Source organism: Elaeis guineensis, chromosome 5, assembly GCF_000442705.2.
Source record: "Elaeis guineensis isolate ETL-2024a chromosome 5, EG11, whole genome shotgun sequence".
In the NCBI taxonomy this organism is placed as follows: domain Eukaryota; kingdom Viridiplantae; phylum Streptophyta; class Magnoliopsida; order Arecales; family Arecaceae; genus Elaeis; species Elaeis guineensis.
Window position 1 is genome coordinate 129,627,816 of NC_025997.2, and position 19,809 is coordinate 129,647,624.

Genomic DNA, 19,809 nt, shown 5'->3' on the forward strand with positions numbered 1-19,809 from the left:
TGAAGATCTCTCAACAAGAAGCTCTAAAATCTTCATAAAAGCTCTATAAAATCTCTCTTGAAGCCTCTTTGCATGATCAGGATGTTATCAGCTATCCAAGACAATAAACGGCTCGTCAATCAGAGCTATATAGGCTCCAAAATCTTCAAAATAGTATTTTTCTAAGATACTGAATCCAAAATAAATCTTAGAACTCTTCTGGACTGTTCGATCATGACCAGCTCGAACCAAAGCCGTCCAATTGTGCAATCAGCATCCCCAAGCTCCTGATCAACTTGGAATTTTATCGCGGCCGTCCAATCCCAACCAGCTCGCTCCAGAGCCATCGGATTGCGCCAAAACTATGACCATCGAATCCTCACAGCAAGCGACGTTAGTCGTCAGATCGTGCTCCAATCCACGCATCCGACCGTGAGCCACAATAGAGTGTGTGGTCCACGGCAAACCGCGATCCCAATTGGGCCTGGGCGTTCGCACACGCGGGCCGCATGCATGCCTAGGCTGGCCCAGCACACTGCTGGCCTAGTGCCAGTGCGCTGTCGGGCTTGGCCTGCACCGCCGCCAGTCTGTGCCAGCCCGTGGGCCCCTCCGACACCTCGTGGGTCGTACCATCTCCTTCTGAGCTTTCTTTATGCATATCTTCATCTTTTGGACTCTGTTTGGACTGTTCTAGATCTTAGGCTCGTTAAATTTCGTTTGTTATCCTGGACCTCATTCTGAGCTTATTGTGGATCGAATCTCAAAGTATTTTCTCAATACGTAGAGTAGAGACTATTGCACTCCTAGTAGTGATGGTTATTTAGATCAGCTCATGATCCTAGATAAGCATAATAAAATTTCCATACAGATATCAAAGTGAAGTTTTGAGTGGCCAATTTTCTCGTGTCAACCAAAAATGTTTCTCATGCTTCCACCTGTTATAGCATAGTCATAATTGTCTTGCTACGAAAAATTAATGAAGCATTTACACCTGGATTCACATTCAGATCCGTGTGAAGACAGCTTGCGATGCACATCTCACATGGATCACATAAGATCCATGCTTTACACGTACGTCGGTGCAGACACAAGGATCAATGTTACATTTGACCATCAATGGTCTCATGAGCGCAGGACACAATCTTCTACCACCGCGGTTAGCCTTGTTTTGCCTCCAACCTTTGGGTAGTTAGAAAAATGTTAAAGGGTAGACTGGTGGTTTTCCGGGGGGGGGGGGGGGGGGGGGGGGTGGAGAGATGGTCATTCAAAAAAGACAAGGGATAGAATATGGTGTTGGAGAATACCGATCGATCCCGCTCATGCTGATTTATAATTGAGAATACCGACCGATCGACGGCTGTCGACTGATCGAGGATACGTCGGTCGGGCAGATCTTTTCCATCCTCCCGACCGACTGCATTAGGAGGTCCGATGTCCGACTCCCACGACGTGCCCGACTGACCGTCGGAGGGGTCCGAATCTCCACCCGACGCCCCTCAGCTGGCCGCCGACCTAGGGTCGGCCGGCTCCTCCAATCACCGTACTACTACCAGAAACTGTCAGTCCTGACAACAACATGCGGCACTGCCGTCTAGAGGCATTATCCCACATAGGATATAGGTCAACTCTAGAGATTTGACAACCCCACGGTGATTTGACACCTTTACGGCGACTCTACATCTTTACGGCGACTCTGACAGTCTACAGTGAGTTGACAATTCTTCAATTGTCCGCGCCATTAATGACGGCGCCATACCACGCTCCACTATATATATCGGGGAAGGCAACAGTGCTAGAGGTCCCTTCGAAAAATTATCAGGCTTGCTCCCTCTCTCTCTCTTTCTCTCTCTCGTTGAGCTCCTTATTTTCTTTTCACTGTTGCCGAGTCTCCTCTCTGACTTGACCGTCGGAGGGTCTCCGCCAGAGCCGCCTCCGATCAGTGCAGATTTTCTTTTGCAGGCGCTCGTTTCCGGCGATCAGGCGACGAGGAGATTGGCCGCAACATATGGTTTTTTTTTTTTTTTTTTTTTTTTTTTTTTTTTTTTTTTGTACAGAAGGCGGGAACTACTCCGCAAAAAAGGTACCTAAAATTAGAGGTAAGAAACACCCGCCAAGTTTGCCGGCCAGCAGACTAGTGGTGCAGGGGAGAGAACAGGGGGAAGAGAAGGATCCATCAGTGGGTCTCCCGGCCAAACTGTCCGCCGACTGGTTGGCCTCCTAGAGCGCATGTGACACCTAGAATAGGTCCAAGGATGTCGCACAAAGAGTGATATCAACGAGCAGAGGATGAAAAGAGGATAGGACATTGGTATACTTGAAATTTCGGAGGTGTTTTGAGATCCAGTTGACGACTGTTAGAGAGTCACCCTTCAACTAAACTCTTGTAAAACCCAGACGATACATAGCCATAGTATAAGAGCGCACCATGCAGCCATAAGCTCTGCTTCTGGAACAGAGTTTGCCAAAGTTCTGATTGTTTCAGCATAAACAATAGTGCCAGTGTAATCTCTGATTAGGAATCTCAGACCTGCCTTTCCATTGGACCAGGAGGCATCGAAATTCACCTTGACACGATCACAGGGAGAGGGCACCCAAACTACAGTAGTAGGGGGAGAAGATGGGCTCACTGAGCCGCCGGCATCCCATCGCTGTAAACCATTGGCCAAAGATGAGATAACTCCTGTTTGGATATATTGTGTAACATATTACCGACCTTTAAAGCTGAGGAATGCTTGGATCGACAGTAAGGTGGATGAGGTCTTCCAAAGAGTAGAACTGGCATGCAGATAGATGATCACTCTGAAGAGCCTCTCAGATCCCAGCAACACAGGGACAGGCAACCAAACAATCTTGAATATCTTCTGCAGCATTCTGGCATAGGGCACAGAACAATCCTTGGTGTATGCGCAAACCCCCCATTGTTCCCACAGAGCATTACACGGTAGGCGCCCCCAGCATACCTTCAACCAAAACAGCTAAACCCAAGGGGCAACCTGCAGGTTCCAAATCCAAGATAGCTTGGCTCTCGAGAACTGATTTTCAGATTGGATAATATGATTATAAATATCAGATACCCTGAGTTTAGGGCCCGTTATATTTTTTCAAACCAGACAATCACTACAGGCGTGCATGGGAATAGGAATAGATTGGATCATTGAGCTCACCCCCGTGGTAAATAGTCTGGTGAGTTTGTCAGTCCCATTGCCCATCTTTGGACAACAAGTCTGTCACCTTTCAGTCCTCTTGAATCTCCTGGGTATCCATTGGAATGGCACACAAGTTGAGTGGTTTGTCAAATAACTATATATCATATAGCAAATGAATGGATCGGCCGTCACCAACCTGCCATCGAAATCCTTTTGGAACCCATTTCGCAGACCTCACCATAGATCGCCACAGTGGAGAAGCACCTCTCACCGGCTTATAATCAATCCAATTGGAGAAGCTGTATTTTGAGGATACCAACTGTATCCAAAGTGAATTCCCGTTAACAACCAGATTCTCCGCCGCCTTTGTAAGGAGGGTTTGTTGTCCGGTCTAGAGGTTGTGAAGTCCTAACCCACTCTGACTTTTAGGAGTGCAGAGCACATCCCACGATATGAGATGAAGCTTTTTGGTGCTGGTTTCATGTCCCCAAAAGAAAGCCCTGAAGATTTTTTCCAGATTGGCAACAACATTTTGAGGAACAGGAACATTTGTGAGCAGAAAAACAAGTGCAGCATTTAGAACTAATTATAGAAGAATGAGATGCCCAGCCTAAGACGATTGTTTCCATTTCCATCCTTCCAGCCGTTTGTTCACCTGATCAAGTAAAGGATTGAAATTTGCGGGAGACAAAGCAGTTGCAGATAGAGAAATACATAAATAATACCACACGTCTTCATTTAAAGGCACTCCAAAGAGATTAAGAATGTATTATTTGGAGGTTTGCCTGACTCTATTGCTAAACCGGATTTGAGATTTGTTGATCTTGACTCGCTGGCCTGATTGATTACAGTAAATCTTCACCACTTGGTGGCTCTACGCATAAGGAGGAAGTCATCTGCAAACATTAAGTGGGAAATACTGGGTCCTCCTTACCGAGATTGATAACCTTTGATACGTCCCAAACGAACTTGATCCTGCAGAGATCTAGAAAGCATATCAGCGCAGATTATAAATAAGAAGAGAGAGAGGGAGCAGCCTGGGCGTAAGCCACCAGAAGACTGGAACCAAGGGGTTGGAACACCATTGACCAATATTGAGAAGCTTGGTCGGGAAACACAGCACATTATCCAGTTTATGAAAGTGGGATGAAATCCACAGTGGATCAGGACAGAGTGTTTCGGTTCTTGATGTTTTCTTCTGCACTTTGTTCTTAGCTAGTAGAAACTTTGTCTGTTACTTGGTAAAACTAAACCGGTGCTCTCATCAAATTAACTAGGCTAAAATGGGCTCGGGTTAAGTATCTTTTGTGCAAAAATTATCGATCGTCTTTTAAGATGTCAAAGCATATATAAATATTGGATGAATATCTGATCAGGATACTACCAGCAGGAAAAAAAAAAAAATAAAATAAAAATAATCAAAATATATAGATCAGCCATAAAAAGACTCGCCTCAACGGAGCATACAAACTTCACTATGAAAAAAAAAAATTTACAAGAGGAGATCTCATCCTCAATCCTCGTATATTCAATTTCTCTCTAAAAATTTTCCTCACAAAAGCTCTCCCTCTTAGAAGATCCCCTGAACCCCTGAAATACCTGGTGTCTGCTGTTCAGAAGCCCTGCACCTTCTCTCTCAGCGGCCTCATGCCTCTCTCTTTCTCTTCTCGGATTCCGCACGGCATCCTCAGCAAAAATCGAATCACCACCCTTTCTCTCTGTGCCTCACAGGCCTTTTAAAGGCTAAAACTTGTATTAGATTAGGATTCTCAATCCTAATCGAACCCAAACACAGCTAAAATAACCTAGATTAAGGCCCCAGATTGTCGGATCAAAATCGGAACGCCTTGGGCCCTCCGATCGCATTCTGATCCACGGAATAGTGCTATGGACCGCGAGCAATGCGTGAAAAATGCCCATGCGGTCCACAGGCCCAGCCGTGGATCGCCCGGTCCATGGTGGACCGAGGTGCTGGGCCCAAGCAAGACGCTAGGCCTGGGCTGGCCCGCGCACGTGGGCCTGGGCTGCGCCAGTGTGCGGGCCCGTGCACAGGCTGGGCCGCGTGTCTGCCTGGGCCACGCGCCTGGGTCGTGCATCCTGCGCGTTGGCCCCGCTTGGGCGGCGCACCGCCGCCGCTGGCAGCCCTCCGCCACCTCGGATCTCGTACCGACTTCAAAAGCTCGTATCTCCTCCATCCGAGCTCCGTTTGGGACAATCTTGGTCTCATTGGACTCCGTTTTTCGCTGCGAACCTCGCTGTGGGCTCAATGTGGGCTGAATCTCGAGGTGTTAAATTTTAACAATAAAAATTACCTTTATTCATCCGCTAGCATAGATTTGGAAGTGACAATTGCATGATCCAATGGTGGATTCGTGCGGAGGAGGAGGAATTGTTCTTTCGCACGAAAGATACAACCCGTCTGGCTAGCATTGCAACGCAAGTGCTTTTGCCTACTCCCTTAATGATCCTATCATGCATGTAAGACTAGTAGGGGAACTTATGTTTATTTAAAGCCCGCATTCTGTAATACAGGAAAACAATTTGAGCTTGGAAAAGGAAGAGAATCCTAGCCAACTTAGATCACATGAATCCCTTGGATCGGATAAAGTATTCCATGCTAGTCTGCCATATGTTTGACAGCATATCCGGCCTCTGTATTTTGTTGTAATTTACAAGAGAATCAAACTTTTGTGCCAATTTAAACTTGTCCAAATTTGTAGGTATGGACATCAGCCTTAAGCAACATTGCGTTAATTATCAAGTTTTCTGTGAAAAAATGCGTGTTTGGTTGCTAGTCATATAACCTATTTTAGAAATTTGATTTCATTTTTTAACAGAAAAGGTCGATCCTAATACCTTAAAAATAAGATTTATAGAAAATACTTTATATTTTTCATAAAATCCGTTTTACACAGAATTATATTATGTGCTAGCTGCATAAGAAGAAGTTTTATAGAAAATACTTAATTTATATTTTTCATAAAATCTGTTTTACAGAGAATTATGTGCTGTGAATATTTCTTTCACTCTCACATTCATATACGACCGAGCTATCCGTCAAGAGTGGTGGAAAATTTTACGGGTAAATTATCCACATTATAATTTGACTACTTCATCCGCCACGTGCTTCCTGATTTGTTGAATCACTTTGCGGGCCGCAGTGCAGCAATTTTATTAGGCTACCAAGTTCATACCCTCCGAGGAAGGCTTTTGGTTGCATGACATTCTTTTGTACCATATTGATCAAAAAACATTAGTTACTTAAAGCGTAGTTGTGTACCACTAGACTGCACTACCTAGCCAATACAATATTTGCAATGGCCAGCCAATACATCCACTTCATGGACCCTCCAAGAACTCTCAACATTCTCCATATGAATAAGAAACGGCACAATTGCAGCCACCAAACGAATTTAAAAACAAATGGAAAACACGACATTAGGTTCCACATCACGCATTCCATGCAAAAGGAACAGTGGGGGAGAGGGAGAGAGAGACCGGCAACTGTTACACATCACCACGGCCACCTTTTTCTTTTCTCCATTGATAAATATTGGAGGATGTTTGCTTGCTAAGCTTTGAGTTTTTTATCATTTCCCTTCAGAGATAATCATACTATTAGGGTTCCATGGCCTGTCCTAGCAGACTTCTTTTTCTATCTCTACCTTTTTCCCATGCATGAGAGCAGCCAGCCACTAAATCCCTAAACACTGTTTCAGCATCAGTCTTAGAAGCTTAAAGGTTAAGGAACTCTCTCCAACCCCATCTACTAAGCCAACGATACCATAAAAAATACAGACACCAGAAAAGAAAAGAGATAAAAACCCCCCATCCTTTTCTTTTCCTTCTCTTCTCTCTATCTCTCCCTTCCTTTCTTCTCCCTTCGACTTCTCGTGGATGTGATTCTCCACCATCTCCAAACCCCATCATCCTTAAAAAACAAAAAGAGAAGAAGAACAAAGAAGAAGAAAAAAAAAAAAAACATGGTTTTTCCCTCAGTTCCCGTCTATCTTGATGCCCCCAACTGGAACCAGGTGAGTCTCTTCTCCTTCTCTCCTTCCCTTCCTTCCAAACTTCTTGCCCCAAGCTTCTTCATCAAAAAAGCAAATTAAAAAGAGCAAAATATTCCCACCCTTTTCCCCATCTCTTCTTGAATATACCATGTTTTTTTCCTTCTCTTTCTTGATCTTATTTTTTTCCCCCTCTTTTCTATTTGCACACATATATAGCAGCAAGCCCATCAGCCCCCAAGCGCTGGCGGTGGCGAGGCCCACCACCTCCCTCCAGTGCTGGCGCCACCACGCCCTGAGCCCGGGATGGCGGCAGGCTTGGCGAGGCCCGTTTCGATGACCGACAGGGCTCGCCTTGCTAAGATCCCTCAGCCTGAGCCGGCCCTCAAGTGCCCCCGCTGCGACTCCACCAACACCAAGTTCTGCTACTTCAACAACTACTCCCTCTCGCAGCCTCGCCACTTCTGCAAGACCTGCCGCCGCTACTGGACTCGCGGTGGCGCCCTTCGCAATGTTCCCGTCGGTGGTGGCTGCCGCCGCAACAAGCGGACCAAGTCTTCCGGCAGCTCCTCAAAATCCTCCACCACTGCTGATCGCCATGCCGCGACCTCCTCCTCGACGTCCTCCACCGGCACAAGTGGCGGTGGTGCAATTCTTCCGAACATCGCCCCCCCGGCCGGCCAGTTGCCGCCCTTCATGGCCTCCTTGCACCCTTTGGCCGACTATGGTGGTTCCTCCAATCTGGGGCTGAGCTTTACCGGGATGCAGCCCATGGAGCAGCTGGATTATCAGGTGGGGAGCAGCTCGAGCATCGGCCTCGAGCAGTGGAGGCTGCAGCAGATCCAGCAGTTCCCTTTCTTAGGAGGACTGGAGGCCCCACCGGCACCGCCGTCACAGCCGGTGCCGGTACTGTACCCTCTCGATGGAGAAAGTGGAGGTGAGGGCTTCGCCGGTCAGCTCCTTCCAAAGGTGTCAGCTGGCTCCGGGCTGATCACGCAACTGGCGTCGGTGAAGATGGAGGACAACCCTCAGGGGCTTAATTTGCCGAGACAATATCTGGGTTTCCCAGGGAATAATCATTACTGGGGTGGCAGTACTGGCGGGGCCGGCGCCGGCGCCGGCAGTGGCGGCAGTGCCGGGTGGACAGGGGATCTCTCGGGCTTCAATTCTTCATCAACTTCTGGCAATATCTTGTAATTCCCCAGTTCTTATTTAATGGTTCTCTCGTTAACCCTAGCCCTGGAAGCTTGATTTTTGCAATGGCTTCGGAGAAGATTAAAGAAGCACTTGTTTACTACAACCTTTAATTTACTCGCGTTGAAGGCTACTGAAGAATTGCTGGGAATGGTAGGTCAGTTTCTTGTTTCCGGGCTAATATTGGGCTGGTGTTTAGATTTCTGTCTCCTTTCTTTTGTGTCTTATAGAATGGCTACAGAAATGTGGTGCATGGGTTTGATATCTCTGACATGGAGAGTTACTTCTTATGAAATGAACATGAGCAATGTATGTGTACTTCATTGTCTTGAATAGCTTCTTGTTAACACCAGACCTACTACTACTGCTATATGATGAGATCTGTTAGATTTGCCCGTGTTTGTGGATATAGTCCACTTGATTGTTAAGTCTTCGTCATCTTATGCAGCCACATATAGAGGTTGATTTATTCTTCATTGTTTTAGGCTAGCCTCTTTGCATTGTCATAGATAAATTAGGGTCGGATATAATTTTTATCTCATACTAATATTTAACCAATATATTGGAAAAGTTTAGCTATTCTGCCATGCTTTTTTTTTTTTTTTTTCTTTTGATGAACCGGGAGCTATTCCGGCATGTTGAAATATTGTATGTGATCTACATGGGCAATATATTGCCATCATGTTGTTTAAATTTGTTATCTTCAAGAAGACAGCAAATGTGAGTAACTAGAACAGTCGTAGATTACCTTACCATAGCTATGACCTGAAGACTAGTGGTGCTCTCTCTCCCTCCCTCTCTCTTCCCCCCCCTCCATCTCCTCGCTGTTCATGCAAAATCCTGAATACGAAGTTTAAATTGGAGACCCTAGGGTGGGTGCATATTCTCCTCTCAAGGCTTTTCTTTACTGGAAACGCGAGTGCATTCAGGAAGTGGAAGTTCTGAAAACAAGTATATTTCTCCTCTTTCGAGAGATTGTCTGATTGAACAATCGCATCGGAAGGAGTTTCTAAACATGTCTTGATCGCCACTTCCTGGTTCCCCATGCATAAGTTTCTTTTCTTTTCTTTTCTTTTCTTTTTTGATGAAATCCCCATGCATAATTTTCACCGACGGCTTTGCTCGTATTCGCCATCAATACCATGTTCCCACATTGGAGGCTGAGAAGTACGTATATTTTCTAATTCAAAATAATAACTACATCCTCAGTTAATTAGTTGCAGTCAAAGAATTTTGCCATCACCCCTATCGATGCTAACTGCCGTCAGATTTCTAGAGTTTTGAAGCCTATTCTTGACTGGCAAGTGATAATTTCTTCTTTCACTTTGTCCTTTCTTGGGTCTGACTTATATAATGCCTTCCCATGGTCTCTAGATTCTATACCATATATGAGGATATATGCTTGTGTCTTAAGGTTTTATATTTTCTTCAATACAAGTACTGCTTCGTAAAATGGAACTTATATTTATACCATATATTTTCTTACAAATCCGCGGAGAGATCCTAGTTGCCGTCATTAATTTTAATTAGGAAAGTTCTTTTCTCTTCATTTTGCTGCAGTAATATTTATATGACTGCAAAACTACGAGCTCCCAAACATCCATAAATACATCCATCACACACGCATACAACACAGTCATGTGAGAGACAGAGAGACAAGCATTTTATATGGGCATACACGCTGTTAGATTTGGTGTGTGTTCTGCCTCGAATCAAAAGAACCCTCTAATTATCCTTTTTACTCTAGTTTTAGATTTTAATATTACACATATATTCATGTAACCGCCTGGTTGTGGAGGGGGGGCAACAAAAGCCAAGATCTCACAAAAATCCATGCAGCCCAAAAAATTCTTTCATTAGAATAACCTAAGACTAAAGCCAGTCATGGAAGGAGTACACACACGCACTGAAACAAGAGAAAGGCAAGGGAAGGAGAGCAGAAATAAAAAAACGATAATAACTAAAGGTGAAATCCTAGAAAATCCCTGTCTGTTTACCTGTCGCTGTCGAAGGGAATCTGGGTTTACGTCTGCTTTCGCGAAGTCCAATGCAGTCTCTGTTGGAGGGAATAAAGCAACCGAACCCAGCCCATGTATGCACTGAAAAAGAAAGAGAAATCCCTCCTTGGGTCATCCTTAGCAGATGACAACATTATGATATAAATGGAAACCAAAATCGATGGGGTTTAGAGAGAGTGTACGAGCAACTGTACAAGTGGCAGGGTGCAGCACAAAGCATGCGGGGCTTCCTTGAAGGGAGGGAGGTGAGTATCACTACTCATAGTTATGGGGAGATATCTCAGGATATTTTTGTTTAGAGACGGAGAGTAGGAGGGTGTTGTGGTGTGCGAGCAGAAGCGATGGCAGCTTTAACTTTTTTGAATGGGCTCCTATAAGGGTCTTTTATGTTGGTTTCTCCTTTAATACATAGCTTAGAGGGGGAGAGAGAGAAAGAGAGAGAGAGAGAGAGAGAGGGTGGAGGGGGCCCCGAGAATCCATGCTGGCTCACGTTGCCTCACATGAGCTCAATCATGTTCCCAGTCGTCTGAGATCGATTAACAGATACGATCAGGTATTACATTCAAAGATGATATATATGGCACATTGTTTATGATATCATAATACTTTAGGGCTTCATGAGGATGATATCTCTTCTTGCATTGTCTCAGACCTTCATGGGTTATACTGAATTTGTTAGCTCGAGGAATTAGTTTGATTATACTATAAAGAAATTGATGCACAAAGTGCTATATGGTTCAACAAATAATAGTTTAATCAAGTATTGCACGGCCGAAGATCCAGTTCAATCTTGATGATTAATGCAGTTTTGGTCGTGTTGTGTACGTCTACACCCAAGTGCAAAAGATAATTGCAAGTCAAGTAATTAATCCTTTAATTGTTTCAAAAATTTTAAAAAAAAAAGAAGGTTAATTCTGCAAAAACTAACTTAGCCTTCATGAGTTAGCTAAAAGGTGCGTGAAAATTAACTTAGGATGCTTATTATAGTTCAGTTGTTGCTTTGCAGAAAATAATAAACCGAAAAGAATTTTTGATGACTCGACACTTGAATTCATTACCTTAAAGTTGCAAAGAACTTTGTCAACCGACAGAACTATAAGCTCGAACATTCTGACACATGATTGTGTTTTTCAAATTTTGGACTACTTTCTTAATTCTGTCTAGTAATGAAGAAATTTCCCTAGCATCGGTGTTGAAAACAACCCAATGAATTAAAGTTATTTTTATAATGTAAAGAGAGCTTCCAGCATCTGCAATAATTAAGCTGTATATGGCTTTATCAAGGACTTTTATATATTCAAGGGGGTAGTTCCATGCCACCTTCTTCTTACATCAAAAAATTAATAAGCGCTTGTATATATACGTCAGACATAATTTTTGCAAGTGTGGTCTTGTTTTTAAAAATTCTAATATTCATTTGGATTTTTTAAGATATCTTTTAAGTATGGTAGTCACTTGGCTTTCATCTTTCGCGAACCTACGTGAGAACATCACAGATATCTAAGATACTATTGACGAGGTCTTGTTTTGAGTCCTCCTGGAATTCTCCCAACCTTGAAGACCGGTCAAAACTTAAACAGGATAACTTTCTGGTGTCTCGTCCACTTTGATGTGGTTAATTAGTGGAATCTTCAGTGTTGGAGCGACCAAGAAGATCCTTCCCATCGTTTTTCTTTCATTTTTTTTATTGTTTTATATATGCATGTATTGAAGGGAAGCCCTTCACATCGATGTGACCCGATTGGCATAGATGGCACGTATGGTTGCCTTATTGTTTTCAGAGGTATAGTTTGTTTGCATTTGCGTCATCGGCTAATTATAAAACGTATCAAAGCAAGCCTTGACAGTGCTTAGTGGGTGTGCTTTAGTATCTTGTCCCTAACTTTTGTTTGGCTCCTCGTGTGACGCATGCTATCACATGGAATATACCATCAAAAGAGTTGGTAACATTTGTATGTGTTATATCGGAAGTTCAAGTTTATGGACACAGAGGGTGAGAATGTACAGCTTTACCTGAATGATGTCATTTTTATTATATTTTCTTAGAGAGGGAGGGGGGACCAGCACATACGTATGTAGAAGACTATGGACTTAGCATAAAATGGCCATCAAAATCAAAAGGTGGGAGTACGATTGTCAATCGACAAAATCATAATCCAAGGTATGGACCACAATTACCATCAAAAAAGTAGGGACTGATCGATTATATTTTGCATTGCATGCTGTGCTTCACTTGCAAATGCCTCGACCGACAAGTTGCCTATGATCATCTTTCTCCAACAATAGTCCTCCTACAATATTCTGTCGATCTAACGAACCATAATAGAAATCAGATCGGTGACATTTTCCGAACAAATGGACTGGACCCATGCCTTTAGCTAAGCCTTGGGCAATTGATCTACAATTCTTACTGCCCTCCAAATGCATAAAATTGACTTTGGCTTAGTGACATACGTAGCTGCATCAGTTGAAAAAATATGACCTGGTTCTTCAATCAGATCTGTAGAGTATGAGACACAAGGGTACTGTTTACTAATATGTCTCAATTAACTGGTTTTAGTCCAAATTAACTCCCATAGAGCTCTTGCAAAGTATAGCCCTACTTGCTCTTTCCAAACAAGTCTTCTGCCATCTCTCTGAATGGCTTTTATCACCCACCCAGGCCAACATAGGCAATCTCGTGCAGAGCTCTAAAGAAACCTAGCTATGTTGTCTGGCCAATAATCTAGTAGTCTAACATGCATTTTTTTCAACTCTATAGAACGCCTGGCCCACCTCGGTCAAAAGGATAGAAAGAAGGAAGAATGAACCATGAGTATTCCACTTATTCGTCACCACTCACTACCAAATCCTTGGCCAGCAAAAAGTTAAAAGAGAGGATGCTTATGTTTGTTTTCTTTCTCTTCTCTCCTCTCTCCAACTTTCTTTAATGGGCCAAGGCTTGCAGACCATTGAAAGGGCCTTGCGATGGTCCACTTGGGGGTTGCATCCGCTTTATTCTGTGGAAGAAAGGTCATCTTTGCGACCACCTGAAGCAACAAAGTTTTCCAGGGCCTCCAACGTGACCTTATGTTCAGATATTAGGCCCATAAAAACAAGCACTGAAACTTGCTCGTAGATTCTGTTTCCAGTCTTTACTGAGTGGAATTAATGCTCATCACATTCAAGCTCACCAAACGTTTCAGGTTGTGATATGCCCATCAATCATCATAGAAAGCGAAGAAAGTGAGAGAGCGACCCAGGAAGCTCAGAAGATTGGATCTACACTAGTATTTATTGTCATCTAGTATGGATCAACTTCAAAGAGAGTTGCGTGCATGGTTGTCTGGCAATATATGATTCAGCATTATATGGTTGAACACTAAGATATGATAATTTGAATTGGTTCAGCGGCATGTGGCTAGGATCAGTCCATATAGCTCAAGCAGCCATTCATGAATTTGGAGTTGCACAACAGTGCACAGTTTAGTTAATAATTAAAAAAATTCTTTATTAAAGAATGTTTACCTTTTTGTCTATCAAAACTTAGCAAATCCGCAATCACAGATTCATATACTCTACTTGTACGGTCTCTTGGGGCTGCTGCTCCATAGGTTGAATGCCATAGCAAGTTCTTGTATTTTGAGGTATAATAGTTTGGGTTGGTTTAAAAAGTCAATGCAGTCAGCAAATTCAAGACAATGTCTAATTTCAATATACACAACCGCGTTAGTTCACTTCACCAGGCCAAATCCAGAAAAATCAAGTCAAAACTGTACTTTTTTAATAACTCAAACCTGACTAATAATCACTGCTCATTGACTTGCACACTAGGTTTTCAAGCACTAGGTGTGAATGACTGACAACTGAAATCCCAACTCTTACATAATCATCTATCAATCTCAAACAGAAATAGTCATCTGTTCTTTTATTATCTTTTATTAAGAAGAAAAGAACAGTAGAAGATCCACCAATCATTTCATTAAGAATATTGAATGATGTTAAACTTGTCGTTCCATAAGCATCATTTTTAAGATTAGTGAGCAGCATCATTCTTTACATTTGAAAGCCATTTTTCGATGTTTATGGAGCACCAAAAGGGTTCCTACAAGCATCATTATTAAGATAGTGAGCAACGTCATTCTTTGCATTCAAAAGCCATTTTTCCATGCTGCTGCTTATTGAGCACCAACAGAGTTCTTGTAAGCATCATTTTTAAGATAGTGAGCAACATCATTCTTCACATTCAAAAACCATTTTTTGATGATTATTGAGCACAAAAAGAGTTCCTCGAGCATCATTTTAAGACAGCGAGCAACATCATTCTTTATATCCCAAAAAGCTATTTTTCGATACTTACAGAGCACAAATATAGCCCTTTACTGGCTTCTCAAAGAAAGTGACATAGCTTCACATAGAAGATGCTGTAGCCCTGTAACTCGCAAAGGCGACAACCTACATATACAACTTCACCGAAAATGATTCCCCAAAGCACAATGCAATAAATGTTCCAGCTGATAGATGCATTCTCAAAGATCCTTTGATCCTATTCAAACCTGAATCAGCTGGTCTTCTAGAAGTCAGTCCTGAAACAGAGAGGACCAGAGGAGATGATCACTTCACTGCTTCCCCGAGGGCCCAGACACACTTGAATGGAACCAAAGAATTGGGAATCCACTTTTAGTCACCAGCAACAATGCAACATTTATCATAGTTCTCTCTATTAAAATTGCACAAGGCCACATTACATTGTGCCATATGACACACTACAAGGATTCCCTCCATATTCTCAGTCATAGGCTCTCCAACATATCCATAATCCCAAACTCCAATAACAACACAACCCATATTTAATCGGAAAGGCAGGTGATATTCCACCTCCCACCCTTCCTGATTAAAAAACAACCCTCCATCACTATTATATCTATATTCCAAACTTAATACAGGACAACATAATCCATAAAGTAAAATCAGCAGGCAGGTGACCTTCTACCAGCCAATCTTCCGATCAATCTTCCTCACCGCAACAAATTGGCACAAAAGTAACAACCCAACAAGGAGGAAAAGGTTATAAATCAACAACAGCCATGGAAGTTGGAATTTCTGACTGTTCAGCCTCGGCATGGACCTCAACCTGAGTGTGAACCAAAGATGCGGCTTGAGCCTGAGTCTCCTGTTGCTGCTCCATAAATCGGCTCATGCGCTCGAGCAACTGCACCGCCTTTCTCTTGCCCCTGTCTGTGCCATTTATTGCAAGCTCGCGCAAGGGTCCTAACACTCCGCAGTTCTGTGCCATGGCTAGATAATGGTACTGCTGCTCCCCACCACATAGATGCAGCAGAACAGCTGCTCCATTCTCTCTATTCCTGGGGGATCCACTTCTGATCACCTCCACCAGCACTGGCACAGCCTCGGCAGCTCCAATTGCAAGCTTCCCCTCAGGGTGACTTGACAGTATTGCTAGTATAGCCAGCGCTTCATCCACCATCCCTCCTGCAGGCTCTATTACAAGTCCCATTAGTAATGGAACCACGCCGGCTCTCACAGCCTTTCCCTTATTCCCCTGGTATATGCACAGGTTAAAAAGTGCTGTTGCCGCATCCTTCTTGCCTCTCTGGGTGCCTTCACTCAGCAGAGATACAAGTGCTGGAATTGCCCCTGATGCCCCAATGGTTACTTTATTTTCATCTACAATAGATAGGCTGAAAAGTGTGGCTGCAGCATTCTCCCTTGCTTCCATGCTACCATTCCTTAGCACATGCACAATTCCAGGCACAGCTCCTGAAGCGATAATGTTTGCCTTGTTCTCCTCACAGATGGAGAGATTCAGAAGTGCAGTAACTGCATGCTCCTGGGTGCGTGGGTCAACTGTGGCAAGTAGATTTATGAGGCGAGGGACAGCACCTGCCTCAGCTATACAGATGCGGTTGTCAGCATTGCGCTTGGCTAAAAGACGAAGTTCTCCAGCAGCTGATCTTTGGTCTTCAAGATTAGGGGAGGATAACTTGCAGAGAAGTGCATCTATATTAGCCCGTTCACTTGAGGAGCAGGCTGAGGTGGGCTTACTAGGCTGAGTAGGGCGCTTGGGTGGCTCCACACCATTGGCTTCACACCAATGAGCTATAAGGCTGCGGAGGACATAATTTGGAGTTATTGACATGTTGGACAGCCTCTGCTGCGTCTTTGGGCATGTGTCATGCCCAGAGGCCAACCACTTCTCAATGCATGCACGCTCATATGTCTGTAGATAGAAAATACAATAAAAGGAACGCAATGAATCTTGATAATGATAGGGCGGGGGGAAAAAATCGGGATCGAGCAGGTACCTGTCCGGTGGCCACGATGACCGGATCGCTCATCAGATCTAGGGATATTGGACATCGGAAGTCATCTGGAATCACCAGAGCTTTAGGGTTTCCCTCAGAAAGAAATTTAGAATTTGCTGGAGTGCCCATTTCAGGGTTCTGGGTCTGCACAAAATCCTTAATCTTCTTTAGCGACATTGACATCTTCTCGATGTTTGCTCCAGGATCTCCACCTCCACTGGCAACCACCATCTCATGCAAGGCTAATGATTCTTGTTTGAGATCATAGATAGTCGTCAATTGTAATTTTCCCGCTAACCTTCCTAGAATAGTTGGTTCTGCACTTGCATCAGTGCTCTTGTTGTATAGGGATAAAAGATCAACATATAGCTCAGGATCAGGCATATCAATCCGTTCTTTGGCTCTTTTAAACTGAGCATGCACAAGCTCAACCTGTACAAAATGCTTATCTTACTGCATATTTCATCAAGAACATGAACTGGGATCATGCTTAGTTCTTTATGATAACAAAGAAAATTGAAAACAGTCTAACAGCAAGATTATGTGCACTTGCTAATGAAAATACAATGGGAAAAATTTATGTTTAAGAATCAAGAACCTAAGTGCCATAGAGTGTAGCCATACCTGTTCTCTAACTTCATCTGATATGTCAAGTTCATCAAAGGAAATTCCACCCAAAGCTTGTTCTAATTGAGCAGTCACTTCCTGGAACCTTTTCATTATCTTATCCCTCTCAAGAACCTGAGATTATAAAGGCAAATATAGGCAAATGGATTCAAACGTGGATGTAACAGAGCATCTGCAGGCAGACAGTATGTATTTGTCCACCAACCTAAGCAATCTGTTCTCCTTAAGTAATAAAAAACAGATGCAAAGGAAGCAGCCATAAGAATGAAAACCAAGCAATACAGGCTGTGGTTACTGGTTAAGGAGCAGAAGATGTGGATCATGGTGGTGTGGACAAAGTGAGATTAATCAATTTGATCAAACATTGTTTTTTTTCCAAATAAAAACAAAAGATACCATGCTACACTGGAATCCAGGTTGCAGTTCTTTGGAATTCTGACACGTAGAAAAATCATTTTGAAACAGAACAGATTATCAAAACATAATTTTTGGACCCATGAACGATAAATGAAGAAGCAGCCACACTAACATTTGGTGGGAATAATTCATAACGATAGCATTTTCTTATCTCATTCCTCTTCTCGTGGATCTTAATCATCAAACTTCTCATGAAAGCAAGGAAACAGAGATACATGTAAGTTTCAATGTTTTTTTCCCCTTTGAATTCCATGGGCACATCTGAAGTAATGCGTCCATATGATCACTGCATCTCTACTTTCTATTCTGCTATTGTTGTGGTGGATACACCAAAAAGAACAAAGACTGGATCCAACTGCATTATTACTCGGAGTGGTGTAGCCTCAATGCCTGAAAAATAGATACTCCTTGCAGATTTACCACCATCTTGATCAGTTGCACTGGTTTTTGAGTGAGCCCATATATTGCCGAATAATCTGAACTTAAAATCAGTATCCAACAACTTCATCATTATAATGTTTATTAACCAGGGATGAAGATAAAGCTTGTGATCAATTACTGAAAAGATCCACAACTACAAAAGTAATTACCTAGAATTATATACGTATTAAAACCACAAAATCTTAAAAAAAAAAAAAAGAGCATATGTTCTTCTCTTTTTTGTCTTAAAACCTCCAATTAGCTGTTTTTCTTACAAAGCACATCCACCCTTAACTTCCATATCCATTCCGAATATTCAGATTTCAATAGTTAATTACTTTTTTCGCTGACTTGAAATCATAGAAAAATACTTTCTTTTAGACTTTATTCCTCTGTTAGAGGTATTGCAGAAATGTTTTGATTCAAAAATATTGGCAGCCAAAACCCTCCAAGAAAGGGCGATTTAAGCAAACCCTCCACACGTCAAGAACCTCGAGTCCGGCGATCATCCAGCAAAAGGAAGAAGACCAGAAAAGGGAAAAATGATAGCTTTTTTTTCTTTTTTTTTCTTGCATGATTTTCTGTTGAATAATCTAGGATTTTGGAAAGAAAAACAACTCAAGCTGACGATTATATGTCAAGAAAAATCTAAGAACTCAAGAAATCTCCGATTTCTACCGAGATCAGAGCAGCGGTCGACAAGAAGCCACATTTCCCACGGAGCAAGGCGGAAGATTAAAAATGACAGAGAGCTTAGTCCTGGGTTTCCACATACCAGGAAGATCTTGCTCCCTTCGCTGCCGTAGCGGAGGAGCTCCTTGGCGGAGGCCAGGGCGTCCTCGAGAGGAGCTAGGGTTCTCGCCGCCGACTCCGGGATTGGGTCTCTACTGTCCTTGAGCTCGTCGAACATGGGGGCAAGCAGCTTGATCCGCCTGGAGAGGTTCCCGAGCTGCTTCCTGTAGGCGTTGCGGTAGTCAGAGATGGCGGCGATCTCCTCAACCGCCACCATCAGCCTCTCTACCGCCGCCGCCGCCGCCGAGCCCTTCTCTTCTTCCTCCATCGCCGCCGATGTATTCTGACTCTATTCTAATTCCGCTTCTTATTTTTGTTCTTGGATGGAATTAGTAGAAGAACGAATAACGGAGGATAACATTGGAGAAGTGGGAGGATTTCGCGAGGAACAATCCAGGCTTGGCCGGTCTTCCCCTCGTTCCTCTCCCGGTTCCTTTTTATTTTCTCATTTTAATTACCGCTGTTTTTTTAATATTTTTCACGGTGGGTTCCGGATTATTGACGACGTTGGTTGGCTACTAAAGTTAAAATTTTTTGTTTTTTTGTTTTTACTTGGTAATTCATAATAACCCGCCACAAAGGAGTTGGCCGCGGACCAATTTCAAAGCCCTACTCTTATTAGAATTTAATTAGACGATCATTTATTCTAATAACTTTAAAGTTCAGATCAATGTTAACCTAGATTGAGTTTTGAGGGACGATAATTTACTCTATCCCATCGGATAGCCAATCTGATTTAATCTGAATATGATAAATTTTACCCAATCCATAATAAATCTAAGATGATTATGATAATGATAAAATCAGCATCAACTCGATTCATATATATATATTTATAGTTATAAATTTTTTTGAGATAAAAATTAATTCATATGTAAAAAAATTAATTTATGTAATTGTA

The 19,809-nt window shown here is 42.9% G+C and overlaps 2 protein-coding genes across 2 annotated transcripts; one reads left to right on the forward strand and one right to left on the reverse strand.

Moving 5' to 3' along the window:
• Positions 1 to 6,907: 6,907 nt before the first annotated feature.
• On the forward strand, positions 6,908 to 8,818 carry LOC105045689 (dof zinc finger protein DOF5.1). The gene is made up of 2 exons (XM_010924054.4): positions 6,908 to 7,159; positions 7,355 to 8,818. The coding sequence occupies exons 1-2, from the start codon at positions 7,109 to 7,111 to the stop codon at positions 8,330 to 8,332; spliced, it is 1,029 nt and encodes a 342-aa protein (XP_010922356.3). The 5' UTR covers positions 6,908 to 7,108; the 3' UTR covers positions 8,333 to 8,818.
• A 6,186-nt stretch (positions 8,819 to 15,004) lies between these two features.
• LOC105045688 (protein spotted leaf 11) lies at positions 15,005 to 19,334 on the reverse strand. The gene is made up of 4 exons (XM_010924053.4): positions 18,892 to 19,334; positions 17,277 to 17,393; positions 16,653 to 17,084; positions 15,005 to 16,567 (listed from the first exon to the last, which is right to left on the reverse strand). Exons 1-4 carry the CDS (start codon positions 19,174 to 19,176, stop codon positions 15,395 to 15,397), a joined length of 2,007 nt encoding a protein of 668 aa, XP_010922355.1. The 5' UTR covers positions 19,177 to 19,334; the 3' UTR covers positions 15,005 to 15,394.
• Between the last annotated feature and the right edge of the window lie 475 nt (positions 19,335 to 19,809).